This window comes from Fusarium keratoplasticum, chromosome 12 (genome assembly GCF_025433545.1).
Source record: "Fusarium keratoplasticum isolate Fu6.1 chromosome 12, whole genome shotgun sequence".
Taxonomy (NCBI): Eukaryota; Fungi; Ascomycota; class Sordariomycetes; order Hypocreales; family Nectriaceae; genus Fusarium; species Fusarium keratoplasticum.
Genome location: NC_070540.1, coordinates 2014874 through 2042829, shown reverse-complemented (window position 1 = coordinate 2042829; position 27956 = coordinate 2014874). Strand labels below are relative to the sequence as shown.

Sequence of the window (27956 nt, the reverse complement as noted above, 5' to 3'; positions counted from 1 at the left end):
GCAGATGCCAGATTCGGTGAAAATTCCAGGCACCAGTGACGAATTGGTAAATAACCCATGTTTGATGCTATCGCCAAGTTCAATTGATGGGGTGCAAGCGTTCACGGTGCTGTTGCTGCCTTGGAGGGTGCCTGCAGGTGCCTGCCTCGGCAGGGAAGCGAGGTGATGTGACGCCTGAATCCTGAGGCATCAACGAAATGGAGGGTGACCCGACCCAAGCAGACGGATGTTCGTCCCATCGAGATGACTGAAGGTAATAAAGTTAATCGTTACCTGTTGTTTGTGTTTGTGTATGTTTAACATGTAACATTTCAAGTAGTGTGCGATTCTTTGAGGGCCGAGGCCTTTGATCGACGTGACAATTGTTTGTGTGGCGGTATCACGAACAAACGTGCTCGGATGGTGCCACGCTCACACAGTGACGGAACACAACATCAATGATGCAACAAAAGATCCCAAGAAAACCGAGCGCAAAATGCATCAAGATCTATGACGAGAGGATCGATAGCGAAAACGGTTATCTCGCAAAAAAGATGCCAAGTTTCTAGAAGCAAGGATGAAGCTGATCGTCTTACCCTACATTCATTCTCGCAAAATGCAATGCGGAAATCAAGGATGGAAGCATGGATCCGAGCCCCTGCGCCAATCAGCCGTGACCCAGAACATCGAGAAAAAAAAAAAGGGACCTCGGCCGACCCGACGTGTTGGTGCACAGAGATCCTATCATGTCGCGTGCTCGTTTCAAGGAGCTTGGCCAACGGCCTGGCCCACAGTGTCATCACTTGGCATGTCGCGAATCGCTGTCATTCCAGGGGAAAGAGGCAAAGCAGAGTCGATCGGGAATAGAAGGGCGGCAGTTGGCATTTTTTTGCTTCTCGTATTTAAAATGAAGAGAGGGCCTTGATTCATGTAGGTGCCGTCTACCGAGAGAGTCAGACCGGGTTTGGATGGAGATCACGAGGGCAAAAATAGAGGGTCGTTTGAAATCCGAGCACCGGACAGCACCGAGCGTTCGGCGACCAGACTCGCTAAGGAATGCTGACAAAGCTTATTTTTTAGGGAGGGAACAACGCTAGAATTTCGGTACCTGTGGGGCGAAGTCGGAAAAGGGCCCGCCTTGGCATAAAATTGTGCATCCTCTTCATCCCTTCCCCTCCACACCCATGCCAGATTTGAGACAATCTCGTTCGTCGGTGAGAAAAAGGGAGGGCAGTTCAAAGGCGTTAGATGTCATTCTTTGGCGCCGAGACCCTGACGCAGAATGAGAAACACCGAAGAACCAACACATCTGCAACAGAAAGAGACACCTGACGCGAGGTACCGCAGCCATGTATCAGCGCCAATGCGGGACAGCCCGCGATGGAACCTGAGCCAAGACTGGGAAAGAAGAAGGAAAAGAACACCAAGGATGGATCCCGGTCATCGAGATGGAGATGCACTGCAGCTCGCTCTTTGGGTGATTGCTTCTACTATGTAGGTCACTGCCGAAATCCCAGGGCGGGACCCATTTGCATCCATCGCGGTCCGCCCATCACTGATCATCAGCGGAACCCAAAACCGAAACACCTCACACAGCCCCACCAACACCAGCCCAGCTGCAGCGCCGCAAGAACAAGCCTTTTACGGGGGATCCAATGGATGTAGCTAAGCTTGTCCATCCTTTGTCTGCGTCTGTGTGGCGATGCACAGCACTCGATGCACTTTACAGCATAGCTCCGCGGCGATGCACTGACACTCTAGAGCCCTACCGCGGTCCGCAGGGCAGGTTTTAGATACAGTGGTGTCATTCGGCCCCTTCTGCAACGAGTCAATACCCCCGAGCACCCAAGTTCCCCGGCCCGCCCTACACCTGACAAGGAAGCCAAGAGTAAAGGCCGGCAGCTGGAGGACAAACGTTTTGCCAGCCCCCGTCCAGCAAGCATGAGCATGGCATGGGCGATGGGGTCATGATTTGCTCGTATTCCGCCTCTAGCCTGGGCGTTAGCCGTGGCGTTCTGCGGGCTGACCCTCCCCAAGAGAGGGTGCAACATTGGAACTCATTGTTCGACAGAGCGCGCCGAACCCTTCTCTGGGCTGCCGATCAGCCGACCCAGCGCAGGGAAATTAGTCAAGGCTGGTAGCCCGTACGGTACATACGGCAGTGAAGGAGGGAGGTGACTCAAGGAGACAGTGGCCCATTGCTAGCATTTATTTTATTGTTACCGTATCACCACCACTAGACCTAGACCCAGACCCCTGGACACGCGACCCCTTTCTCGTTTGGCCCGTTTACCCCACATTGTAGAGAGAATCCAGATCTTTTGCTTGTTCCTTTTTCAGCCTCTCTTGACCCCTTCTTCTTCCGTTCCTTTCTTCCCTCTTTTCTCTCTTTTTGCTGCCCTCGAGTTTGTCATTGGGAATACCTCCCGTCCCCTCCCCCCTCCCCTTCAACCCTCCTTCTCTGTGTCTGCCCATTCAACCTCGCAGGCGCAAACAAAAATGTGCTTCTTCTTCTCCGTCTCGTTCGTCTTTGGCGTTTTCTTCGTGTCGGTCATTTCCAGCAAGCTCCTTCACCTATGGACGCACTTCTCCACGGTCCCTACCTCGGCATTTATCCTGTATCTGCCGACATTCTTCCTCTTCGACCTGATAGCGATATGCATTGCGAGACTTCTTTTGTGCCAGGGGAGGAGTCCTCTGGCTTGGGGCGGCTGCATCCTCGGTAGCCTTGCGACGTATGCGCGCGCATCCTTTCCTTGGCAGCAGAAGAGCGACGACAGCTGACTTGGCATCTTACTCTTACAGCCTTCTAGCCATCGGCGGTTCCTCGTCGCAACTTGGATTCTACGCAAAGACCGGAGGAGAGCTTGAGTGGCGTGACGCGACGGCGTACGCTACTAGCAAGGAGGGACTCAAGGTTTTGATGACGGGCAGCTGGGCTGTTTTGGCTTCGGGACTCGTGCTCATCATCATCGCCTGCTTCGCTCACGGCATCTTTTACCGAGCGATTGGATCCTTGCTGGGCTCAATCGGCGACGACATTGCCTCTGGTCAGTACCAATTACCCCCTTGTGAAGCTAGCGATCGCGTGCTGACATTGCCATTTCCCCTGGTCTAGTCTACGGTTACTTCAAGCGACTGCGATTCTTGCGCCGCGGTCGATATTCCGCTCTTAAAAACGCCGACACCGACCTCGAATCGACCGAGACATTCTCCCTCGACGGGCGTTCCAGCCACGATCACCTCGACGGTCGTCACGGCGACCCCCACGCCCACGCCCCAGAGAAGCCTTTGACGCCACGAGGCAAGTTCATGAGGCTCATGTCCTTCATTCCATCCTGGGTCTACAAGATCATCGTGTCCGTCTTTATCGCCGTCGCCCTCATTCTGCGACCCGCCAAGCCCTACGATTACATGTCCATCACCCTCCCCGTGTCGCTGCTCGACGTCTTCAAGTCGGAACCCGATTTCTGCACCGAGCAGCGCAAGCTTGTCGACAACCCTTTCCCCTTCCCCGAGCTCATTACGAACTCTACCTGGAGAGATGCCGACGGTGAATTCGACAAGGGCTGGTCGCCGAGCTGGGACCCGCGCTGGCGCAGCGATGCTTCTCTGGCCTACGAGAACCGAACTGTTGACTGGCTTCCCGAGACTCTGCCCCGTGGTTTCTTTAGGTGGGATCCCTTGAGGACCAAGAATGGCTACTATGGATCTCTGGGTGATAAGAAGGATGCTCTCTCCAACAAGTGCCCTCATATCAGGGAGCACAGCCCTTATTACAACCCTGTCAACGATCCGTTGAAGATCACCAATCTTGATACCGAAATTCTCCCCACTCTGCAGGAGGCTCTCGGCGATGGGTCCGTTAAGATCAAGCACGTCATGTTTATCCTCATGGAGAGTTTGCGACAGGAATTCTGGCCCCTCCAGCAGGGCTCCCACATCCACAACCTGATCCTGGACGCCAGCGACGAGAAGGACCGAGAGGCTGTCAACGAGCGCCTGTCGCAACTGTCGCCGCACATCGAGAAGCTCACAGGACGACCCATGGGCTTCACCGATGCCAATGGCAAGGCCTACAAGACCCCCGAGTTCAAGTGGCACGACACGGCAAAGGAAGGATATGGTGGCGTCAACGTCATCGGCGGCTACACCGCAGCCACGATGTCCACCAAGAGTTACTGCGCCAACCACTGTGGTTCCTATCCCATGCCCGTCGAGAAGTTTGACGAAGCCGACACCGACGCCTACCAGCCTTGTATCCCCCAGATCCTCGAGCTCCTCAACCGCGCCAAGGAGAACGTATCCTCGGACGATGACGATTTCAGAGATCTGCAGTGGAGGACCGCCCTCTTCGAGGCCGAGGTGGAGGAGTACGACCGACAGGAAAAGTTTGATGCCAAGCTGGGCTTCCAGCACATCATCACAAGGCGACAGCTTGAGGAGGATTGGCGCTTCAACAAGTCGGACATTCTCTACCAGAAGGTCAACTATTTTGCCTACCCCGAGCCTGTCCTTATGCCGTACCTCCGCGAGTTCATCGCCAACACCACCGCCAACAACCAGCGCATGTGGATGTCTCACTTTACGAGCACCACCCACCATGCCTGGGATACACCCAAGGATTTCCCTCACCAGGACTACCTGCCCCATGGAAACATGGACAACAAGTGGCACGGTAACTTTAACAAGTACATCAACACCATTCGGTATCACGACGGTTGGATGGCTCAGCTTATGAACCTCCTCGAGGAGACGGGTATTGCCAACGAGACTCTTGTCGTCTTTGCCGGCGATCACGGCCATGGCTTCCACGAGGACTTTAACAAGGAGGGCACTTATGAGAGCGCCCACGTCAGCAATTTCCGCGTCCCCATCACTTTCCGCCATCCCAACCTCCCTCGGGTGCAGTACGAGGCCAACACCACCACCATCTCCATCTTGCCCACCATCCTCGACCTCCTCGTCAACAGCGGCTCTCTCAACAAGAAGGACACCCGCATCGCCTCTGATCTCGTCCAGGATTATGAGGGCCAGTCTCTCATTCGGCCCTATATCAAGAAGCAGAATGACCGACGCGCATGGACCTTTTCCGTCGTCAACTCGGGCGCCGGCATGATCGGCATCACATCGGCCGACGTACCGTGGCGGTTGACCATTCCCTGGACAAAGGTGTTTGAGTACCGCATCACCAACGCCATCACAGATCCGCTAGAGCTCAGCCCTGTATCAGCGTGGTCGAGCGAGCAACTCGTCGAGGACGCTAAAGCGGCCTTTGGTGAGGAGGCCAGCGCGTGGGTGGCCGAGGCGGTACCCATAGCCCAATGGTGGGCATACGAGCGGCAACGACTCTGGCGGCATCACTCCCTGGCTTAAGAGCCTCGAAACTTTTTCCCTTGCATTATATACCAGGCGTCTCGGGGCGATCTGTTAATTCTACCCACGACATAGCAAGCAGAGTGGTAAACATCCCAGGATGGATGGCACACACCCTCCTCTCTGCTTGGCAACGTTAATAATCTCATTATTACTTTTTTTTATTTGTGTATGGAAAAAGCCAAAGGCGAGGCGGGTTGGATGTGAAGATTAGATGGGAAATTTTGGGGGCTTCGTCTTTTTTCGTCCCTTCGCTACCTTGATTCATAGGAGTTTTGAAAGGGATATCGCTACGTCATGAAATTTTTGGGCCTTTTTTTAACAAACCCCCGCAGTGTACAGCGAGTGAAGATGTCTTTTTTGTTGTTGTTTTTGAAGATGCATATTTGGACTTGAGCATATGTTTGTGTTGAGATGGTTTGCTGAGCGATGTGTCTTGTGCGGGAGTAATGGAGCGTGCGTGACAGTTGAAACCAACAAGATGTGATTTTCTGGTGACTCAAACAAAGCATTGAATCGATTATTTGTTTTTATCTGCGAGATGCAGAATGCTAGATGGCTGCCGAGGTAGCTTTTCATACTCTCCAAGAAATGCTTTCTTTTGCTCTTCCACCGACGTCAAAGCGCGGCACTCACTGCCGAACGTCGATCGTCATCGTGTTGGTTCGTATTCATATTTCTTCGGGAATGGCTTGCAGCTCGGCCCGAGACACCACGAGGCGTTTCCCCCCCCCTTTTTTTTGCGGAGAAGCGGCGGCGGTCTGCAAGGAGACCTTCGAGACAAGAAGATGCATGATGTCACTACGCACAAAGGTGTCTGACCCCGAGATCTTGGGAAACTTATTGGTGGCGTAGCCGAAGATGTGACGGAGATGGCTGAGACTTGAGGTGGTAAATGTATCAAGAAGTCTTGGACTTTTGTGGGATGGTGGTTCCGAGGTCGGTTATTGTCATGAAGTTGGTGATACACGGAGTGCATGGACTTTTTGATGGTCACTTGACCTGGTGCTTGACTTTCGGGAGCATAGGCATGATGTAAAGAGCGAAAAGACAACATGCGGCATGATTGATGTATTATTGACGTATCTGTTTAGTTGAGAGCTGCCACGCACTCAATCTCCAACTCTGCACCCAGTGGCAGTGCTGCAGCCGCCACGCATGTTCGTGCCTATCATCACTGTTAGTAATTGTAATACATAGAGGAACGAGAAATCTCACCGGCTTGGGATCAGAGGTAAAGAACTTGGTATAGGCCTCGTTGACCTGGGCGAGGTGATCCATGCTAGACAAGAAGATGTTGATCTTGACGGCCTTTGCCAAGCGAGAACCCGCAGCCTCTAGAATGACATCGAGGTTCTTGAGAGCCTGGGTCTATAAGGTTAAGAGGTTAGTTCTATAGATCTGGTGAGTGCGGACACTTTTAGAGCACCCACCGCCCGGTCAGATACGTCGCCCTCTACAAACTTTCCAGTTGCGGGGTCAAGGCCTAGGGAGCCAGAACAAAAGACAAGGCCGTTGGAGATGATGGCTTGGGACATGAAAGGGGCCGCGGGCGGAGCGTTGGGGGTGATGACGGCGGTTCTTGAGGCCATTGTGATGAGGTATGTGTTGGCTATTTAGAGAATGACGGGTCTGCACTCCGATGTATGTCTGCCAGTCTGATAAAGACCTTAAGAAAAGACTTTTGAACGACTTATATATGTGAGATTCATAGAAACACCCTTTTATAAGTTGTGGGATGTGATGGGCAATCATGAGCGAAAGCGGAGTAGTGCGCCGAACGGGAAGGCCACAGCGAAAACACCAAGACAAGAGATCGGTTCGCTGTCGCCTGCCCTTCACCGACTTGGCTTGCATTTACCCCATTATTTGTAGATCAGGACCATTGAAGGACCAACTATAGTTCATCTAAGGATAAGCAAAAGAGAAAGAAGGAAGTTGTACGCATCGGCGAGGTTGTTTAAAATGCCGAGACTTCTCCGTCAACTCTCCGTCAGCTATTTTTGGAGCCGGGGGTATCTGATTGGAGCTCACTTTCACCAATGAGGCCTGAAGCCATCCTCTATTCATATACGAATGTGTGGAATCAACATGAGATGTTTTGAAGAAGATTGCTTTCTTCACATCTGTTGAAGAAGTCAAACTGGACTAGAGTGTAGCCGCAATAGTACCCTCAAAGACCACTGCCGCTCTTTACATATGTTATTTCTGTGATGCTATTTCAATCATTCCTTAGTCCTGGAGTTCCTCCGATGCCGCCGCGTTCTTGAGCATCGCGTTTTTGCGCCTATTAGCTTCAAATCTGGCCGCCTACCATCTCAGCAAGCTCGAGGTTGGGAGAAACGCATTGACTCCGAAGGCTTGAACCCTGCTTGATTGCGGCTGAGTAGACTCATGGAACACGCATGGCAGGCCTGACTTGGTAATTCCAGCGGTGAGATTATTGGGCTCAAGATTCTAATTTTGTCTTTGTGTGATACTGTCAAATGGTGCCAAGTGCTTGTCCAAATGCCACCCGTTTCCAGAAGACCAACAGAAGTGAAGCAGTCACGTGCATCGTATTCACTGACCAATGAAGACTCTTCCCAAAGGAAGCTAACGCAGCACCAGCTTGACGTGGGGCATGAGATCACCAACTGGGTTCATCCAACCACCCAAACCCATCCTCATTTGAAGAATTTGCCGCCCAGAAACCCTTTTCAGTCCAGCATGATGCCATTTTAAGCGAGCAGTGCCCCAAAGGCAAGGCTGTGAGCGGACGTGCGTCGGCCTTGATCGACGGTCTGGTGGAGTCGAGTTGAGCGGAGTTTAAGCTCGATTCTGCAGTCTACACGGATAGCTATGCTAACAGCCTGGAAGCTGCTCGTTGGCTTTCTGCTAAGGAAATTCGGTAGGAAATTTGGCAAAAAAAAAAAAAAAAAAAAAAAACCCCGGTAAAATGGTAGCAAAGGCATCTTTTCTTGAGCGGTGGGCCACGTATATGTAGATGCTCAGCTCTGTATAAGTAGATCCATGTTGAGCTTCAGCAAGTGCCACAACCATTGATGATGGAGCCCTAAGCCATCTGTGAGCTTCCCATGTGCTACTATTACTGCGTTGAGGCTATGGGGCGAGGCACAGGCTGATGGTAAGCCCCGGCGCTAATAATGCTTGTTTGCCAAGGTGAACAGGGTTACACCATTAGAATGTACAGGCGGGCCAAGCCTTGTCTGTGTCCTGGATAAATAATCTGTTGCTTCTCACCAAGGCCGTCTCCTCAGACTTGGGACGCTCGATTAACAATAATATTCTCTGCTCTTCTACCGAACCTATGTTACAACCGCACACAACCACACAATCGCTATGAAGGACATCGTGATACTCGGCGCCGGTCTGGCAGCCGCACCCCTGATCCGCCAAATCATGCTCAAGTCAGTCTTGCAGCAGGATGACTTCAGATTGACCGTCATCGCACCCAACACACACTTTCACTGGCCTATTGCCATGCCTCGAGTCATTCTTCCCGACTACTGGTCTGAGCACAAGGTCATGTTTGAGCTTTACCCTTTCTTCAAGGATTATCCTCCTGAGAGGTTTGAGTTTGTTCTCGGAGCTGCCAGCAGTATGGATCTGGAGGGAAAGCATATCACAGTTGCTTTGAATCGAGGAGGAGTTGACACGGTTCACTACGACACCCTTGTCATTGCGACTGGCTCGACTGCGCAGGACCATGTGCCGTGGACTGTCTTGGGCACGACGGAGGAGACTAAGGAGAAATTGCATGCTCTATGGGACGATATCAGAAGATCTGAGACGATTGTTATCGCAGGAGGCGGCCCAACCGGCACGGAGACAGCCGGAGAGATTGCGTACGAGTACAACGGTGAAAAGGAGGTATACTTTGTCTACGATGATGACCTCCCGCTTGGGCCGTCAACTCTTCATAGTGTGAGGAAACAAGTCGTCAAGGATCTGTCAAAGCTCAAAGTCAACCTCCTGCCCAAGACCCGCGTCGCGGAAGTCACCAAGGACGGCAAAGACACCATCCTCCAACTCCGCCGAGCTGACGGCAGCTTCCAGACTTTGAGAACTCAGGCCTACATCCCAGCTACCGGGACGAAACCAAACACAGCTTTTGCACCAAAGGAGATTTTGGATAACCGCGGTTTCATCAAACAGACGAAGTATCTTCAAGTCGAGGATCACACCGATATTTTTGTACTTGGCGACGCTGGGAATTTGGAGAGCAACAGAGAAATGTACGCCGACTCTCAGTGCCTACACCTCATAAAGAACCTCCCTATATACCTCAGTGGGGGCAAGATGACACCGTACAAAAAGAACCGGAAGGAGATGATGGCCGTCACGCTTGGAAGGAAACGAGCTACGGGGCAGCTGGGAAACATCAAGATATTGAGTCTGTTGCTGTGGTATGCTAAGGGACGATGGATGGGTACGGATTATGCATATGATCTCGCGGCTGGGAGAAGATCCTTGTCAACGGTAATAGAGAAGCGGAGGCGGTAGCAAGTGAATGCTGTTTTCATGTTTGTCAAGCGTCTTCTGTAGCTTCCTACATACCGTATTCATGACTATTCCTATAAAGAAACCAGGCAAGGTCTTCCTCTTGCCTTTGAAGCGGCATCTTGCAAGCAAACTTGAGCTTCCTGTTGTTGCCTTCATACCAAGACCGTCTAACCCTTGCCCACATTAGTCCATCTAGCCAAAAGCTGGCCAAAAGTTTCAGCTGTATCTAAATCGTCCACCTCCTCATCGCTCCAGTCAAAAAAGTCTTCATAATCGACTTCTGCCTTGGTACTCTCCACCTTGAAAGGCTCGCTGTGGCCCGCCATATCGTCTGGCGAGGGACGTAGCGCCTCGTCGGGGGCCGCACCTACAGGGTTCAAGATGGTTGAGACATCGACCGCGCGTCTTAGGACCTGGTAGTCGCCCCCGGAGCCTGTGAGGATTGGATCCATGATTGGTTGTATCCTTGTTTTCTCTTGCGCAGCTCTCCTCCGCCTAAAAGTAAAGAGCCTCTTGAGTGCCGACTTTTCAATGAAAGGTTCAGAAGAAGAGGAAGAATTAGAAGACAAAGGCACATGTTTATTCCACATGGCCATCTCAAGCCTTTTATCCGGTTTGACAAAGTGATGCCACATCATGGGTGGAATCAGGGCACCAGCTTCTGCACGAATATCAAAGTGGCCATCCGTGATTTCATGCTGAAGGTGTGCATCGTTGGCTTCCAAGAGGCAAATCTGCCGCTTTGCGACCTGTAATTGGGTTAAAACACTCGCATGCACTAGAATTATACCACTCACCGGCCAGTTTTCAAAGTCTTTGTATGAGAATTGCCAAGTTCTACCGATAGGATCTGTCAGATACACCACCTCTTCATGCTGACTGACAGCAACAAAGACAATAATCTCGTCTTCTCGAGTCTCTAGAGCCAGATAGCTCCGCGGTCGAGCATCAGCCTTTCCCGACTGAGCAACCAGATCTTGTGCCTGATCTCTCTGTTCAGGCGTCAAAGCTAGGAACTGGTCCCACGCAGAGACATCCCCGTTTGTGGCGGCCAGTTGCATGCGCTGCATTATAGCCTCTCGTTTAAACGGAAGACGTCGGGGCTCGACCCCAGGCAGGGGTAATGTCCATGCCTCGATATCAAAAGGATCGTCAGTATCTTTCTCTTCTTTGATAGCCTCGGTGTGATGGCCAAGAAGCATGCCAACTTTACCAGAATGGCTGAAGGATGGACGACTGTTGCCATGTAATAAAGTTGAATTCAGGTCTCGGCTAATATTCTCTTTATCCACTAGATTTAGAGATCGGGTCGATGTGATCAAGGTGTTACCACGAGTTGTCTCTTTCATGGTGTCGTCACTCACAGGTGAACGAGAAGACCCCTTACTTGAATTCTCTGCAGGGCGGAATAAGCTTCTCGGACCTGAGGAGGATGGAGTCTACGGGCTGATTAGTAGTAGATTGAAAGATGAGTGAGAGGGGACATACTTGAGCCAAGCTCGTGGCTAGTGCAGAAACTTGGGTTTCTTGAGCACTTCTCTGATCATTACTAAGACCCTTCTCCTCATGTTCGAATATGGCAGTTTTCTGACTTGCCGCTAGAAGCGGCTCACTTGTCACGCCTGTCTTTGCCGCATTCGCTAGGCTCTTTCTCTGTCGGCGCCCCTCCAGGGCAGTTTTTCGATACCCGGCTCTCTGGGCAATTAGCCGTTCCGCCACGGCCTCAAGAGTCGACTCGCCATCCAAGTTTGCGACCTGCTTAGGAGATTGTCTGTATCTATTTTAGCACGTCATCTTATGCCGCCCTATGACAACTCACTGTAGGTGAATCCTCGCAACAGTTGCAACCTGCAGATGCAGCAACAGATCCATCTTCAACCATCTCAACTCTTCCTGACAGACCTTGACTCTTGGCTCGACCCATGGCCACTTCAGGTCCCGACTAAACTGTACCAAACGGGTCGCCGTCAAGTCGCTCAGGCCGACATTCCTGGCGATCGACTTGCCCGTGGCTGACGGGGGCGCCGATGCGCCGACAATAACGCGTAGTATTCCTTGATAGACCTTTTCGCATCGCCGTGATAGCGAGTAGATATCGCGACGGCCTTGGTCCGTAAAGATTGTTACGGAGTCCGCAGATTGACCAGGAGATGTATTTTCGATAGCGGCATTGTCTGCATCAAGCATGTCTTGAAGCTGCTTGAGCGTCGACGCCGTGGAAGCGACATCGAACGACAGCTCTCGCAGGCGGTTCTCGGCTCCTGCGACACCTTCGACGTAGGTCTGCAACGTTGTCGCCAACTGCAGGCCAAGGCCTACCACGCCGACAGCTAGACCAGCCGCTTCCATCTTCTGGGGGTTGAATAGTGATGCTGGGACATCATACCACGTTTGGGCGGGGGAGTTGATATTTCCCCCGAGGCTGAGCAGCATCCTTGTTGACCAATGAGAGTCAGACGCCCACCAGTAGGGATCTGGACTTGGCAACTCGTAGATTAAGTCAGCTGGGATGTGATTTACGAAGTCCTTTCTGTTGCACTCCTGCAGCAGGGTATACAACGAGTTGGCTAACTAGCTGGAATTTGTGCTACTCAAACACAGCCTCAACATAATGGAGAAATACAGCAGAAGTTATCTGCGAGTTTTATTATACACTGGGATATCTCGGAAAGAGTAAATGACTCAACTAACCAACCAACCATAGAGGACCATACACCGTTTATGCTGGGTGCTCAGAGTATCTTGCGCCTACCTGTAACGACCATCTCCACCCAACACCCTTAGTTGGAACCAGGAAAATAATACTTATCGGCCTCGTCGTCCTCATCATCGCCAATTGGAGGCCCGACCCCCTCAATGAGAAGATGCGAGTTTGTGTCCCTTTCTGTCCCGTACGCAGCATCAAACCTGGCTCTGGCCTCATCGAGTTTCGACGACCAGAGAATCATCTGAGCCTCGGCGGCAAACTCGAATGAAAAGCATTGTTTCTCTTTCTCATTCGCTGCGAACCACCAGACGTCACATTTGTAAGACCCTAGACACGTCAGTAGAAAACTCGTCTGGGCAGTGATAACAGGGCATACCGGGGCGTTGGTAAGTGAGGACAGAGTCAATATTGTTGAGGAATATACGGCCTTTGAGTTGAAATTTTGTCTGCTTGTCGCTCTGCAGTCTTCTGCTGCTTTTCCAGAACTGAAAGCTCTTTTGTTTTCGTTGGAGCTCCAACTCCTTGCATATTAACAGGATGTTCCTGAAGAGGTATGCACGGTACTACTCCAGTCAGTACTCGAAGGTGGCCGCTTGTTGGGAGAGAGCTTACAGGTCGTCTGACTTTGTCCTTCGTAATGATTACCGAGTCATACAGCAGCAACGTGCCAAATTGGGTAGGGTTGTGACCTCTCCAGTCCTCAACACGATGCTTCAGTTCTGTAAACGCCTCGCTGGTTTCTTCAGATCTGACCCTATCATTGATAATGCTTATTGCTTGTCTCAGGTTTGCTCGTGCCAGCTTCAGATCAGGCCCCTGGGAGATTGACATGCTCGCTATCCTGCTCAAGTCCTGCGCGTGGTCAGTTGCGATCTTGCCTATGAATGGATTCGACTGTCCACTCACCTTGAGAAATGCACTATATTTAGGGAAACGTTGAGCTGGAAGTGGTAATATCCTCAAACATCTTGTTAGCTGGATGCTCAGTGAATTCCTGGCGACGTTGTTCTCTTGGCCAATGCATGATCTGATCTTGGCCCTGGCCTTCTGTTCATTCGCAACAAATTCGCTCTCCTCGGAGATATAGTCGAGATAGAATTGGAATACCTCTGTCCACCTCTGCTCGGAAAAGGGTAGGAACAAATTCTGCTCCATCCTGACCAGCAATCCTATATGCATGCTGGTCAGTTGTCGGGTATTCCCAAAGATTTCGATCATGTCGTTCCGAAAGAGGGTGCCTTCAACCTCTATAGAAGTCTGTACCTCTACAAGTTCTTGTAGCTGACGTACTAGAGCGTACTGGTCAGCTAAGAATTCCTCGAGCAAGAGGCGCAACTCCTCCTCAGCTGGATAACCATTGAGTCTGGTCGGGACAAGCTCCTCCAACTGGGTATCGACGGCACTCAGGACGCCGCCGACTGTGAGTCTCTCAATGATGAATGAAACCACGGTGATGACCTTGTCTCAGTTAGTAAGAAAGAGCAATGCCAAGAGGAAAAGAGCCTGACTTTTGAAAACCCGTAAGCATCGGCCCCCATCAAGTCAGAGATTGTGAAGAGATTTTCAACACTGAGTTTCAAATCACTACGGCAGTATTCAAGAAACTGGAAGATGGCATCTTGGGCGGCTCCTCGTCCTCCAGGGGAACGCATCCTTGGATCCACGACAATGTCGATCTGCGGATCCAAGGCTTGCACAAGCTTCAAGAGGGGCATTCCTTTGGAAAAGACGACCCAGAGCTCATAGAATGCGATAGCAGAACTGAGATCTTGCTCGAAATACTCGTTCATTTCGGGAATTTGGAGCATTTTCAACTTGATCTCGAAGCATTCGTATAGGAGCCCCCTCTCTGTCTTTTTGGCTTGGGGCATAGCAGTTGGAACCTCGACGCCGGCACCAAAGTCGTAGTTCTCGGCGTTGGTGATATCTTCCTGATACACTGGTAGTGCAACGACGGATATAATGGAGATATCGCCAAGGCTGAGACCAGAGAAGATGGACCAGATGTTGGATGGTGCGACTGAACTGCGAAAGGAAAAGTCCATGGTGTCTCGTTGCGCTCGGCGATAGACGCGTGATGACTCGAGGTCATCCTCAAAGTCAAACTTGGACAAGTCCAGATCAGACCCTTGGCTCGTGGGTTGCGTGGATGCATCGGTGAGATTACTCTGTGTTTCCACTGAGCTGCTAGACTGTGGCCCAGTTCCTGAGACAGACAGGAGGCTCATCCGTTTTGAGACAATTGTCTGCACGTCCAAAGCATCTTCCAGGTTCATGAGTCGTCGGGAAAGTGAATGGTTTCTTTCGAGGAGAGCATTGATGTTAACAGAGAGCTGTTCCTGATGCTGAGTCGCCATCCGATCGGAATCGCTACGAGCAAGTCAGCACAGCTTATGCTTGGAGTCCAGAACTGGGGTACCTCTGCAAGATCATGAGTATCAATGACATGGAACTTTTGAAGCTTTGAACTCTCGTGAGAAGCGGAGTGAATGTGCTCTCTTTGCGCGCCCATAGTAGCCGAGCACGGAGCGGCAAACGCTGATCACTTCCCTCACGAGGTGGCAGCGACCGAACAACAGCCTCGAGCTCTGAAAACAAAAGAACCCCATCGGTGAGAATGGTGACGACTTGGTGTACTGCAATCAAAGAAGCGTGACGCGCCTGAACAGCGCCAAGGTTCTGCGTTAGGTTCTGGAGCCCAGCTAGGATCACCTGAGTGCTTTGAACCTCCGAATACACATGGGCCGTGATCTGGGGCGTCTCTTTGGCGGCAGAGACATAAGGGCCTAGAAACTTGGCGATCTGGCCCGTGGTAGATAGCAGCCCGGCTATTGAGGCCGCGATACTGAGAGGATCGGCCATGAGGGGAGACGTGTTTGGAGGATGAAGAGCTGAAAATGAGAGGCAGCCCGATTGAGGCTGTGACTGAAAGCGCGCTCAGTGGTTGGTCCAGCCAATCAGAATATTATGTAAGCGCATCTCTAAGAACTCTGACAACTCGTGAAATAAGTATACAGAAAACACTGTTAGTTATTTAATTGGATTTTGAGGAGTGTTTCTCAACTAGGGAGGAAGGTCCATCCAATCTAATATGATCCCTGGTTTGAGCTTGGCGTGTACCGGCTCCGGAACGCCTGGCTAATGCTAAATCGACTCGTCGCTCCGCTATTCATCATATGGCTTGCAAGAGCCTCCTCCAACGCAGATTGTGTTACCGATGCATCTAGTCGTAGTCAGCATGCAAGCAAACCATTCGAATACAGAGTTGATATCATACCATCCATATCGGACTTTTCGTCTCCGTCAGGTATCCCTTTCAAGATCCACTCGAGCTCTGCATCCGCCGCAGTATCAAACTTATCAGGATTGACTTCAAGCGCAGCATTGAGCAAACTTTGAAGCTCCTCAAGAGCTCCACGTTTGAGGGAATTCGAGGCAAGTCTTAAAATCTTGATAGACAGTTGTGCTGGCGTAAGCGAATAATCTACCACGAGAACGTTGTCAGCCGGATCTGAGCTCTCCCCAAGAAGGCCAGATAAGGCAAAGACTCTGTCTCGCGGGTCCGAACAATTCATAAGCCTAAAGCGCCGGAACAGTTCGTGTAAATCTGGACGCATGCCTTGTTTCTGACGAAATCTGTGTTGGCGCCTCTCATTGACGAGTGTGACTGCGGAACCAATCTCGCCTGGGCCGCCATGTGCGTACACCTCTGGGAAAAGATGATTTGCACGGTCCCAATGGACGAGAACAGAACCAGACGCAAAGACGAGATCTTGAGCCAGCACGAACTCCTGAACGATCCACATTCTGGACCAATATTCGGATTCTAGTAGGGGAATAAATGGCTCTGAAAATTCCGACTTTTGAAAGCGATCGGTGTATGGCCTGTATACTGCCCGTAACTTGGCTAGGTCTGCGGTAGCGAGGAGATGAAGAGCTTTCTCACAACTCGGGCCGAACCAAACAAGCACGAGTACGGCGCTTTTATATATGTCACTCATCATGCGGACTTGGTGATTGCGTTCTGAGACTTCTTTTTGGTTGATGCAAATGGCATCAACCCAGAAGTACTTCCAACATCCAGGTGACTGATCGAAATGTTTGAGTTGATCAGCGCTGAACTCAGAGGATGTGGCTTTCAGCGAGTTATCCGTAATACCCTGCTCCTCAACTGCGGTTTTGATGTAGTTGCAAATGCTCTTCAGTGCCGAATAAAGGTTGTGACGTATGGAAAATGCGTGTCCGTTCAAGGTGATCTCGTGCTGAGTGCACGGCGATCCCCACACATACGAGAGTGCAATGAATTGCGGGCAACTTGAAAGATCAAAGACGGACAAATTGCACGCTATCTTGCCGTCTGCATCTTCGTAGATGGAGAGCAGCCTTATTTGCCGTTTCGAATGATCGAGAGGAGGGTGTGATGAATTTACTTGCGAGGCTGTCATTTCGATGCTGTGCCATGGAACACGGAATGGTGGTGATTCGTGAGGGGCTTGATAGATATGGAGCCAGAGTCAGTGGCCAAGTAAACGTCGAGTTGTGTGATAAACGGGAGGCTGGTTTTGCCATCGACTGTACATATATTATGGATGGTGATAGCGAAGGGAAGTAAGTGGCCGACGAGCTGCGCTTGGGGTAGACACGTCACCAGTCCCGTGAGTGGCTTGCTTCCTGCCGGATGGCCCAATGGGTTGTTGCCGGTGTGCTTGTGAGCTTCATTGGGCCAAAACATTCCACCCCCATGCAGCTGACTACTGTACATGCATCATTCAAATTCTTTCTTGGCGGTAGATATAGGACCACTAGATATTGAACACCTCCTTCTTATGCGCCTTGATCCACGAAGAAAGCTTGATCGGATCTCTCCCCGTGTACTTTTTGATGTTTGCCGAAGCTTCCTTGTACCGTTCTGCCGGATATCTCGCCTTGTCGTCTCCAAGGAAGTACTCAGCGAGAGCATGAGCAACGAAACTTGGAAGTGTCTCCTCCTTCTTGGCGATGAACTCCTCCTCGCTTATCTCTGTGATGGTCAAGTCTCGACCAATTGCCTCTGCAACAATCTCCCAAGCTTCTTTCTGGGTGAGTAGGTCTGGACCACACAAAGGTACAATCTCAGACTCTGCCTCATGCTCAACCAGTTTCACACCACAAACAGACCCAATGTCCTCTGGTGCGATATAGTCACTAACTGACTCTAGGCGCAGCAGTTTGACTTCTCCTTTCTTGACACCCTCGGCCTCCCCCTTCAAGTTGCTGCTGAAATACATCGGCCGAATAATGGTGTGCGCTAGTCCACTTTCAACCAGAGCAACTTCAACCTTGCCGTGGGCCGCGGGAATGAAATCGGAGCTGTTCATGGCAGCCTTTGCATTCGGGTGTCGGTACAACGTGTATGAAGATAGCAGAACGACATGGGATATGCCAGCCTTCTTCATAGCGTCAAGAGTCGCACGCAGGCCATCTTGCACCCCATGGACGATGTACGTAAACGCAGCGGTTGCGCCTGACTGAGAAATGGCGTCTTGGACAGACTTTGGATCGGACAAGTCTGCCTTGACTCGCTTGAAGCCGCGCTCTTGTTCGATCTCGGGCGTGAGCCCGGGGATGGCCTTGTTGGTGTCTCGCATAGCGAGAAATACAGTGGCCCCTCGCTGCTGGGCCTCGAATGCGGCAGCTCGGGCGACAGCGCCAGATGCGCCAAAGATGATGACTCGTGGAGACATGGTGGCTGATATTGAGATTTATGGCAGAGTCTTGGCAGATGCTGCTGACTATGAGAAGGAATCTGCAACATTTATATACGATAGGCTGTTTGCCACATATATACCTCATTCAATTCTCATAATAGTCGGCTTTATTGAGCTCGCTATTGGAAATCCGTTACATCCGTAAAGTCCGCAAAGTCCAGTGCGTAGATATGCGGAGTCGTGACGTCGTGCGATGCGAGTTGGCTGCAAGCCCTATGCGGTCTTGTTAGTGTTTCAGATGGCACACTGAGAAGGAAATCAGGCGAGATAGACTCTGGTTAGCGCGCTTTTCGACATTTTTCTCCTGATCTTAGCTCATACCCAGAGGTGGCCAAGATCACTCCCGTAGTTGTGTATGTAGGTAGGATTATCGGACGCATTGCTTGCACGATCTTTTGAACCTGTGAACAGAAGATTTAGTGTCTGAACTGTGATTGGCCGTATTGCATGGAGGCTGCAGCATCAGAGATGAAGTTGATGGCCTAAATGTCGAGAATAGAATATAGAGAATCAGACCCTCGAGGTTGGAACAGAGTAAAATACCAAAAGCTACATAATAAGATGTACATCAGGTACTGATACCTGTTTGCTACTGTGGCTGAATGGCCCCTTTTGGAGACATTGGAAGAAGAAGGTCGCGGCGTTATGCAGCACAAGGTTCCAACGCCGTTATTATGTTGAAGACTGCCATTTTCCCACCGTGCCCAACATTTTCTCCCTCTGTATAAAAAGGGGAGCGGAATCATCGGTAAAACACAAATTTGAGCCTGAATTCTCCTTTCTCCGTCAACCCTAACCACCTCCTCCCTCTTTAACCATGGCGGACAGGCCCAGAGGCCATCGAATGGCACTACGCACCTCGACAAGATGGAAAACCTTGCCCTTCACGCGGCTGCCGGCAGAAATTCGCTTCCTGAGTTTGGAGGAGATCGTACAGCAGAGGCATCCAGGCTGGGCTTCTTTCGCATCAGTCTGCAAAGAATGGCAACTCTTCATCGAGAAGCGAAACTTTTGTCGGCTAAAGCTGAGCGTGTCATGCCTAGCTGATTTCCAACGTCTAGTCGTTCGGACGAGGGACCTTGTTCAGCATATTTTGCTCGACATCGAGCTGCCAACGTATCCGTGCCGGCAATGCAGAAGTAAACGGTGGCCTACCAACAGAAGGCCAAGAATCGGCGTCACGATCAGCGATGGAATCCGGAGGCTGTTCAACATCCTCAGCACCTGGAAGACGGCGAATGGCTTGACATTGGAACTTGGCGCGCATTCCCCCACAGATTCTAAGCACTGGTTCAGGAATTATCTTGCCTCTGACGAGGAGGACTCTACCACTGTGCAAAAGACCGACTATAGTTGGTACGATCCGCTCCACGGTTGGGTCAATGGCAAGCAGGTCCAGTATCCTCCCGAGTCCGTTATACGACGGCTCTTCGACACGCCCCATCTCTCGTTCTCCGACAGACGAGCGCCCCCTCACGTCGAAAACGTCACATGTCTCATGATACGTCGCGAAATGCGCCGTTCACTTCCCGCTTCATCACTTCATTTTCTACTGTACAAGCTCCCCCGTCTGGAACGCCTGATGCTCGAGCCATGGCGGATGTGGGAGGCTGAGTGGAGGATGATAAACGACACAAGTGCGTCTCCATGCTAGCCCCTATTGCACGCGTTCAATCACTGACATCTGAGTCACAGAGATGATGGACTTGATATTGAAGCTGGCCACCCGAAGTCTCAAGAGAATATCGATATTTGAAGATTTCAGCGACTATCTTACCACAGCAATGGTCAAGGCGACTACCAGACCACACTGGCCCTCTCGTGTGGAAACCTACCGTATTACAGATCCTCAGCTTGCTACCGCCTTTGCTACTCGGAGCCGCGACCTTGAGCACCTCGCTGTCTCGTACATGATCGACGCCAAAGACTTTTTCCAAAACGCCAATCCATTCTCGGTCTGGGGAAGTTTGCAGTCTCTAGCTCTGACATCGAGACTCCTACTGCCTACGACAAGCCGACAGGAGATTGATTACTTGCTGCACAAAACTGGTACTCCAGGTTGATAATCAGGAGATTCATGGCCTCATACAGTCCCATGGCGATGCCATCTACCATTTGGATCTGCCCTGCGAAGTGGTTTCTCCTGCATCCCTCCCGCAAATCCGAAGGGAGGGAAGGTTTGGTGTTGCAGCTTCATCTGCCAGATAGGTGCTTAAAGCATCAAGATTGACAAGTAGTTATGAGAAATTGAACAAGAAATTCCTCTAGCCTTAGACGTCTTTTCTACATTCTTAGACTGTTATTTAATAAAATTGTAAAGAGGTAGTAATGACGATCTGCTAAGGATGACGAATTTTTGGATAGAGTAAACGGAGTAGGCATGCCAGATATCCACTCTCTTGTCGTCTTTTTTGTCTTGCATCATACGTGGGTCTCGCCGACGTCGATACGCGTGAAATGCGTTTCTCGGTTTTCATCGATAGTGGCAATAATTACGCGGTTATTGACCCGGAAACAAAGACCAAATTCCTGGGGCTTAATAATAAGCCCCAGTTCTCATTCCTGTCCCTCCAAGTCGGTGAGCATAACAGAATCGTCAAGGTCCATACAAAGTCAGCCTCAGATTGAAACCAAGCAGCTAGCGGATGAAACGTCGCCCATCGGTTAACAACGTCTTTAATTGCGATTTGCTTTTATGCATGGTTCGTCTTTGCAAGGGCACGGTTGTGGGGCGTCACACGTCAAGGAGATGAGGGTGAGCGAGGCAGGCCTTGAACCGTGGGGGAAGAAGCGAACGATACGTGGAGGAACTTTATTAGCTAGATAAAGAGATAAATGATAGGGGGAATGGGACAAACAGGCGGCGTCTGCTTAATCAATGCCAGCCAAAGGATCTGGGCGGCGCGGCTCCTACGGAGGGAGAACAAGGCTAAATCCCTCACACATCCACTAAGGACCCAATGTTTCCAATTAAGGGCCCCAGGTTGGATTCAGGGGTAATAATTAGCGGCCGCCTCCATCGTGAGATGTCCTTTTAAATTGCCCCTCCTGTTTTTGCCAGCTTCCCCTGCGAAAAAAAAACTGCCATCTTTTTCACAGCATTTCCTCAATGGGTTCTCTCGTCGCCGAGGCCCCCAGGTATAACGACTGCTCTCCTCTGAGTGCGAGCCAAGATGAAGACGACTCGCCCGACGAACGCTCGCCGCGCCTCCTCGACCAGGAGGCCTCCGGCGGTCACCACCAAGTCTCAGGGGTAGGCTTTAGCCTGCGAGGTGCGAGAGGCCCCTCCCCCGGGTTTGCCGGATGTTTGAAGTGAAAGAGATCGCGTGTACTGATGAAGCAGCTGGTGAAAAGACACGATAAAGCGAGCACTGCGTGCATCATCGCGATTTGGAGATGGATTTCGCTATCAGCAGCTGGCGAGCTCGAATCTCACCGACTTGGAGACTCAGCCCTTGGAATGGAATGGATTCGACCACGGTAGCAACAACGACGCAAATCTCGGCTTTTTCGGTCAGATTCGAGCGACTCTGGTCGCATCAAAGCTCAACTGGCTTCTCATTTTCGTGCCCATCGGTCTGGCGGCTCATTCGTACGACCTCTCACCCCTGGTCACATTTATCACCAACGCCATCGCCATTATTCCGCTATCTGTCATGTTGACGGACGCTACTGAGCGGATAGCGATCGAGGCGGGAGACACTATCGGAGCGCTTTTGAACATTACCCTCGGCAATCTCGTCGAGTTGATTATTTTGTGAGTTTTTCTGACGTGCTTTTCACTGGAATGCTTTTACTGACTCGTTACCAGAGTGTAAGAAATGCCGAGAACCGCATTGAAGCCGAGTATTGACTCTTTTTGCAGGGTTGCGCTGGTGAATGACCATATTCGCATCGTTCAAGCATCCATTCTAGGCAGTGTGCTCGTGAATCTCCTCTTGATTCTCGGCTCTGCTCTTCTGGCCAGTAGCATGTCCAGCCATGACCCTCACTGCAGCGTGGAAGAATCAGAGCTCCTGGCGTGCCTGCTCTTCATTTCGGTTTTTGTCATTTTGGTACCTGTGAGTTTTTCACTTATTTTTGCAGTGTATATGCTGACTTTGAAAGACGGCTTTTGACTACACATTTCATATGAAGGGCAAGAGGAGTGAGGCCGCTCTCAGCATGAGCCGCGCTTCTTCCCTGGTCGTGCTCGTCATTTACGTCATATACTTTGCATATGAGATGAGACCCAAAACAGTAGAAGCACTGCCTATTCCGCTGCAGAATCTTCAACCAGGCAACACCCGACATCGCCGCGGGCAGGCGTCACTATCTCAGGCCAATGCTGGATCTCGAAGTATCCGTTTCGCAGACCAGAATGCTCAAAGCCGTGCGAGGAGCACCACCCTGGATAGGGGTCAGTCGAGAGTGAATCCGGAGATTGTCGAGGAGGAACCTGTGAATAGAGATCCCGCACGACCCGATTCTCGACTTGGCTCTTCATACCAACAGGGTTTCCGGGCAAGGGGACATTCCCGCTCACGCTCACTAAGCGCTAGCCAAGGATTTCACAGCCGAGACTCTTCATTAAACGACGGGACTATCGCAAGTCAGTTCTTGCCGGAACACGCCCACGAGGTGTCTGCTCTTCAACCATCTCGACCAACAAACTCGAGCGGAACATTTGCATCCGTGACGGTGCTGGTCCTCACATCAGCCCTCATGTCGATGAACGCTGAATTCCTGGTCAAAGAGATCGACGACGTAACCCACGAAGGCGGCCTCTCGGAAGGAATGATCGGCCTCATCATCCTCCCGGTAGTTGGAAACATTGCCGAGTACGTGACGGTCGTGACGGTTGCCACCAAGAACAAGCTGGACCTAGCCATCTCAGTCGCGGTGGGCTCGGCGATTCAGATCGCCTTGTGCGTGGCACCCCTGACGGTCCTGATAGCCTGGATGCTGCACCGGGACCTTGAGATGGCCTTCAACGTGTTTGAGACGACGACGTTGGTGGGCACGGGGTTGTTGATCAACCTGCTCATCTTGAGTCGTACCAGTACGAGTGTTAGGGCCGTTGGGCTGAAAGGAGCCCTGATGTATGCCTGTTATGTGATTATTGGGTAAGTCTGCTCTTCATTGTAGACAGCAAGTTGCTAACATGAGATAGATTGGGCGCCTATTATGAGCCGTCATCCGAGAAATAACGAGTCAAGCCTGGATGCAACATAGAATACTTATTACTATCAACATAAAATAGACCTAATAATTCAACGAAACATTTAGATTGTTCTTATGAGTTGCTCTATCCATATCATATTATTACATGGAACACGTGACTGGGCACTCTTGGCTGCATGTTGGGTGTCTTGCTCAGTTGGGGTTCTGTTCTCGATGAGTCCTTACATTTCACTGACTGGAGACAACTTACTTGATTGTCTACCTATTCCATCGCCATATCCAGTTCAAAATGGGTTGGTCTTGGGTGCATTACTGCACGTTCTGCCAGAAGATGCAAATCCAAGTTCCACTTTGAGCCAGATGGCGACCAATCCATCTCCCTCAACCTCACGTTTGACGACATCGTACACGGTGCAGAAAACGGCTGCACATTCTACGCTACTCTTAAGGGTTAACTCGGAGCCCATCAAGGTCTCGTTGTGCTACGGCCTAGGAGATACGCTCGATGTGTGGTTCAAGAGGATAGTGAGACCATTTTTCGCGTTCACACAAGAAGGTAGTTCTTCCTAAACCTTAATCTCTTGAATCAACTCATCCAATATAGGGGATCCCGTCCATAATGTTGTGAATCGCGTCCTACCCAACTTGGAGCCTGGATCTGCTCCGAGTGTATTCTAAGCTAGTTCCTGGCTCTCCAACTGTCTAACAAACCACCCCAAGTGTTCTTCAAAGGGCACTTGCGAGTCTCCAGCTAGGCTCCTGAAACTAGGCCAAGACGATTCCATTGTGTGCCTCGTCCTTGATCATCAGAATTTCGCATATGCCGCCCTGAGTTACTGCTGGGGAGGCGATCAAGAGTACAAACTCACCCAGGCAAGATTCACTGCGTACCACACGTCTATCACTGTTGCCGGTTTGCCAAGTCGGTCCAGGATGCTATCAAAGTTGCCCGAAGTCTCGATGGGACATCACATATCTGGGTCGACTCGCTTTGTATCATCCAGGACGACAACGATGACAAAGGCAGTCAATTGGCCAAGATGGGCGATATCTATCGTGGCGCCACAGTCACAATATCTGCTGCCAGCGCCGTGAGCTGCTACGAGGGCTTTCTCCAGCCCCGGGAATGCCCCGAGAAAGCAAAGCCTATTTCCAAGGTAGCCTTCATATCAGAAACTGCAACGAGAGGAGAGGTGTATCTCGTCCCACATGCGGTCGAGAAGGGGATCCAGATCCTATTAACCACCGCGCATGGACTCTTCAGGAGCACGTTCTCTCGCCGCGGATTCTGTACTACTCTTCATGGCTCTACCGGTCTGAGAGAATGTCGGACGGCGGCATGCGATTGCCACAGGTTCTGGAGTCGAGGAGGTATGGCGATGAGATGGATCTGTTTGCCTTGAGTGGTGATGGGGCGCATTGGACATGGATCGAGCTTCTTGCTACCTACACCAGGCGAAAGATGACGAACCCTGGCGACTGATACGTTGCTATTGAAGCCATCGGGCAGGATGTGGCTAAAGGGATGGGAACTGACTATGTGGCGGGACTATTCGCCAATTTCTGGGCCATCGACCTTGGTTGGATGGCAGAACAGCCTCAACCTTGCCCGTCCCGCCGTGCAGGGCCAAGCTGGTCTTGGATTTCGATCTCAGGCGCCATCAACATGGTAGAACGAGAACGGGACACAAAGGACGCGATCGATGTGCTAACCTTCGATGTCAAATGGAAGATACCAGTGGCCCGCAGCGGCGAGATCCAGTCTGCCACCCTCAAAGTACGGGCATGAATGAAGCCCCAGAAGCTCTGTTCCGGCTCCGCCAGACGAAGAGCCCAGTTTGACGATTGTACCTCTGCACATCTTGCCTACTACCCTGATACGATCGATTCCTCCTACGAAGACGGCAAAGTAGTAGACCTCTGGTTGATGGAAGTCTCCCAACTCTTCTAGGGACACCATTTCAACTGTGAGGTTTGGGGGCTAGTCCTCTACAGGGAAGCACATGGAGCGTTTGAGCGTGTGGCGGGCTATGTTCTTCCTCTTCCATCACTCGCAGAACTTGCAGGGGTCAATGAGACGGCGGCAAAGGATCTCGTCGAGGGGCTGGACCTGTATGACCGCCTAGGGTCTACGTAGATGGAGGTACATCTGGTCTAACATTTTGATACTAAATTACTCACTGTGGTTATCAACATAAGGACAGTATCCTTGTATGTCCGGTGTTCTCTGTGCATGTCGGTATGGCTAACACGACAGCAAAGGGAGCCAATCCACGATCGCTCCCCGTGAATCCGCAAGTGCAACACCTACACTCGGCACAAACGGCCCACGGTTTAAGCCGGCATTTGAAATCACCAATTTAATTGCTCTTGATGATAGAAGTTGAAAGGAACACACTTTGTAGGACCCTCCATCCGAACAATTCCAACGCCCAAGACGGATTAGGCCAGACATCGGGATCTCCTACCTCTTTCGCGCCCCTACCCCACGCCAACTATCAGTAGCGCTCAGCCCTCTTCATGGCTTTTTGCGGGGTAGAATCTTCCCCTTATCTCGTCACCCAGCGAGGATAACCGATCAAATACGTATCTCGGGATCTCTGTCTAGGTTGGTCTGGTTGCCACGCGGTTCGGCAAGCCCGGGGGTTTGTTCTGGTGCAGTTCTAGGCTGGAAGGAGCGGCTCTTGACGGCTTCGGTAGATAGGGATCGCACTAATTGGCAACGTGGTGTTGTTGTTCCTGATTGAGATGTCTTGTCTGGATTACGATTGAAACGAAAATGGAAGGCTGTGAGATTGGGAACGAGCAACTGATTCCGAGGTCGTCAAGTATTTAAGAATAGATGAGACGGCTTCTTGGTCAAACAATTCATCAAGCTCAGATCAATCAACACTACTCCTCATACTTCTACTCTACTCTACTCTACTCTTCTTCACAGCCACCTTTGCATCCACAACCGCAACAATGGCTGCCATCAACGCTGATACCCTCGACATGTCCCTGTTCTTCGGAACCGAGACCCAGAAGAAGGAGTTCTGCGAGAGCCTCCTCGCCCTCCTCAAGAAGCGAGGATGTGTCAAGCTCCAAAACCACGGTATCCCTGCCGAGGACATTAAGCAGCTGTTTGAACAGGTAAGACACTCGACCAAATACCTATGTAGCTTATCTAACTCCCGCAGACCAAAAAGTTCTTCAACCTTTCCCACGAGACAAAGATGATCGCCAAGCACCCTCCCCAGGCGAACCCCAACCGAGGATACAGCTACGTCGGCCAGGAGAACGTTGCCAACATTAGCGGCTACGAGAAGGGTCTTGGTCCTCTCAAGACCCGTGACATCAAGGAGACTCTCGACATGGGCTCCGCCACTGATGACCTCGTTGACAACCTCTGGGTTCCTGAGGAGAGCCTCCCTGGCTTCCGCAAGTTCATGGAGAACTTTTACGAGAAGGCCTTTAAGACCGAACTCCAGATCCTCACCGCTCTTGCCATTGCCCTCGGTGTTTCTGAGGATCACCTCAAGTCCCTCCACAACCGCGCCGAGAACGAGTTCCGTCTTCTTCACTACCCAGCCATTCCTGCCTCCGAGCTCGCTGACGGTACCGCGACCCGCATCGCCGAGCACACCGATTTTGGCACCATCACCATGCTTTTCCAGGATTCCACAGGCGGTCTCCAGGTCGAAGACCAAGAGAACCTTGGAAACTTCCGAAACGTCGAGTCCTCAGCGCCAACCGACATCATCCTCAACATCGGCGACTCTCTCCAGCGCCTAACTAACGACACCTTCAAGGCCGCCTGCCACCGCGTCACATACCCTCCCACGATCAAGGCGGGCGACGAGCGGGTGATCCCCGAGCGATACTCGATCGCCTACTTTGCCAAGCCCAACCGCAACGCTTCCCTGCTGCCCCTGAAGGAGTTCATCACTGATGCTACGCCTTGCAAGTATGAGGATGTCACTGCTTGGGAGTGGAACAACCGCCGAATTGAGGCGCTGTTTACTGCTACTGCTTAAGTGATTGTATAACTGATGGACGAAAAATGGGCCCCCGGTCAAAAAACTTGGGAGGAATGAGTGGATGATATGGATTGAGATCCTCATGTATGCTATAGCTAGCGAAGTCTGCATTTTAGGGAACAAGATTGTTTAACATTCATTTACTGGATTATTCCTGTGATATTCTGCGTGGTCTAGGGGTTGTTCATCCATCGCCGTTGGATGGGATTGGGCGTTGACAAGTGTGTTCTTTTTTAGGTGACTGACTCCGTCTTCCACGTGTGAAAGGAAATTGCCATCACAAATGAAAACAATAGGTTTCTACACTAAAACAGCACTACCCTTCACGCCTCGAATACAGAGAGGAATATGAATAAGATGAAAAACGTGTTTAACGATGTAAAGGTGTTGTTCAACAGGACAAATGACCTTACCTCGGTCCTTATGTGCAGAATACCCTATACCTTTACCGTTGATACA

At 51.1% G+C, this 27956-nt stretch overlaps 8 protein-coding genes across 8 annotated transcripts; 5 read left to right on the top strand and 3 right to left on the bottom strand.

The window, feature by feature from the left end:
• Positions 1 to 2448: 2448 nt before the first annotated feature.
• On the top strand, positions 2449 to 5355 carry NCS57_01427900 (Sulfatase domain-containing protein; the record flags this gene model as incomplete). Its single annotated transcript, XM_053063887.1, has 3 exons — positions 2449 to 2714; positions 2785 to 3029; positions 3098 to 5355. The coding sequence occupies exons 1-3, from the start codon at positions 2479 to 2481 to the stop codon at positions 5353 to 5355; spliced, it is 2739 nt and encodes a 912-aa protein (XP_052907220.1). The 5' UTR covers positions 2449 to 2478.
• Positions 5356 to 6445: 1090 nt separating this feature from the next.
• NCS57_01427800 (uncharacterized protein) lies at positions 6446 to 6947 on the bottom strand (the record flags this gene model as incomplete). Its single annotated transcript, XM_053063886.1, has 3 exons — positions 6446 to 6523; positions 6574 to 6726; positions 6789 to 6947. The coding sequence occupies 3 exons, from the start codon at positions 6945 to 6947 to the stop codon at positions 6446 to 6448; spliced, it is 390 nt and encodes a 129-aa protein (XP_052907219.1).
• A 1750-nt stretch (positions 6948 to 8697) lies between these two features.
• On the top strand, positions 8698 to 9861 carry NCS57_01427700 (Pyr-redox-2 domain-containing protein; the record flags this gene model as incomplete). The annotated part of the gene is made up of 1 exon (XM_053063885.1): positions 8698 to 9861. The coding sequence occupies one exon, from the start codon at positions 8698 to 8700 to the stop codon at positions 9859 to 9861; it is 1164 nt and encodes a 387-aa protein (XP_052907218.1).
• Positions 9862 to 12641: 2780 nt separating this feature from the next.
• NCS57_01427600 (DH domain-containing protein) lies at positions 12642 to 15439 on the bottom strand (the record flags this gene model as incomplete). The annotated part of the gene is made up of 6 exons (XM_053063884.1): positions 14988 to 15439; positions 14077 to 14938; positions 13475 to 14026; positions 13181 to 13420; positions 12945 to 13131; positions 12642 to 12895 (listed from the first exon to the last, which is right to left on the bottom strand). The coding sequence occupies exons 1-6, from the start codon at positions 15428 to 15430 to the stop codon at positions 12642 to 12644; spliced, it is 2538 nt and encodes an 845-aa protein (XP_052907217.1). The 5' UTR covers positions 15431 to 15439.
• A 1931-nt stretch (positions 15440 to 17370) lies between these two features.
• NCS57_01427500 (NAD(P)-bd-dom domain-containing protein) lies at positions 17371 to 18291 on the bottom strand (the record flags this gene model as incomplete). Its single annotated transcript, XM_053063883.1, has 1 exon — positions 17371 to 18291. One exon carries the CDS (start codon positions 18289 to 18291, stop codon positions 17371 to 17373), a length of 921 nt encoding a protein of 306 aa, XP_052907216.1.
• An 841-nt stretch (positions 18292 to 19132) lies between these two features.
• NCS57_01427400 (uncharacterized protein) lies at positions 19133 to 20378 on the top strand (the record flags this gene model as incomplete). The annotated part of the gene is made up of 2 exons (XM_053063882.1): positions 19133 to 19952; positions 20011 to 20378. The coding sequence occupies 2 exons, from the start codon at positions 19133 to 19135 to the stop codon at positions 20376 to 20378; spliced, it is 1188 nt and encodes a 395-aa protein (XP_052907215.1).
• A 989-nt stretch (positions 20379 to 21367) lies between these two features.
• NCS57_01427300 (uncharacterized protein) lies at positions 21368 to 23504 on the top strand (the record flags this gene model as incomplete). The annotated part of the gene is made up of 6 exons (XM_053063881.1): positions 21368 to 21587; positions 21670 to 22072; positions 22127 to 22129; positions 22181 to 22376; positions 22423 to 23420; positions 23468 to 23504. The coding sequence occupies exons 1-6, from the start codon at positions 21425 to 21427 to the stop codon at positions 23502 to 23504; spliced, it is 1800 nt and encodes a 599-aa protein (XP_052907214.1). The 5' UTR covers positions 21368 to 21424.
• Positions 23505 to 26442: 2938 nt separating this feature from the next.
• NCS57_01427200 (Fe2OG dioxygenase domain-containing protein) lies at positions 26443 to 27494 on the top strand (the record flags this gene model as incomplete). Its single annotated transcript, XM_053063880.1, has 2 exons — positions 26443 to 26610; positions 26658 to 27494. The coding sequence occupies 2 exons, from the start codon at positions 26443 to 26445 to the stop codon at positions 27492 to 27494; spliced, it is 1005 nt and encodes a 334-aa protein (XP_052907213.1).
• Positions 27495 to 27956: the final 462 nt, after the last annotated feature.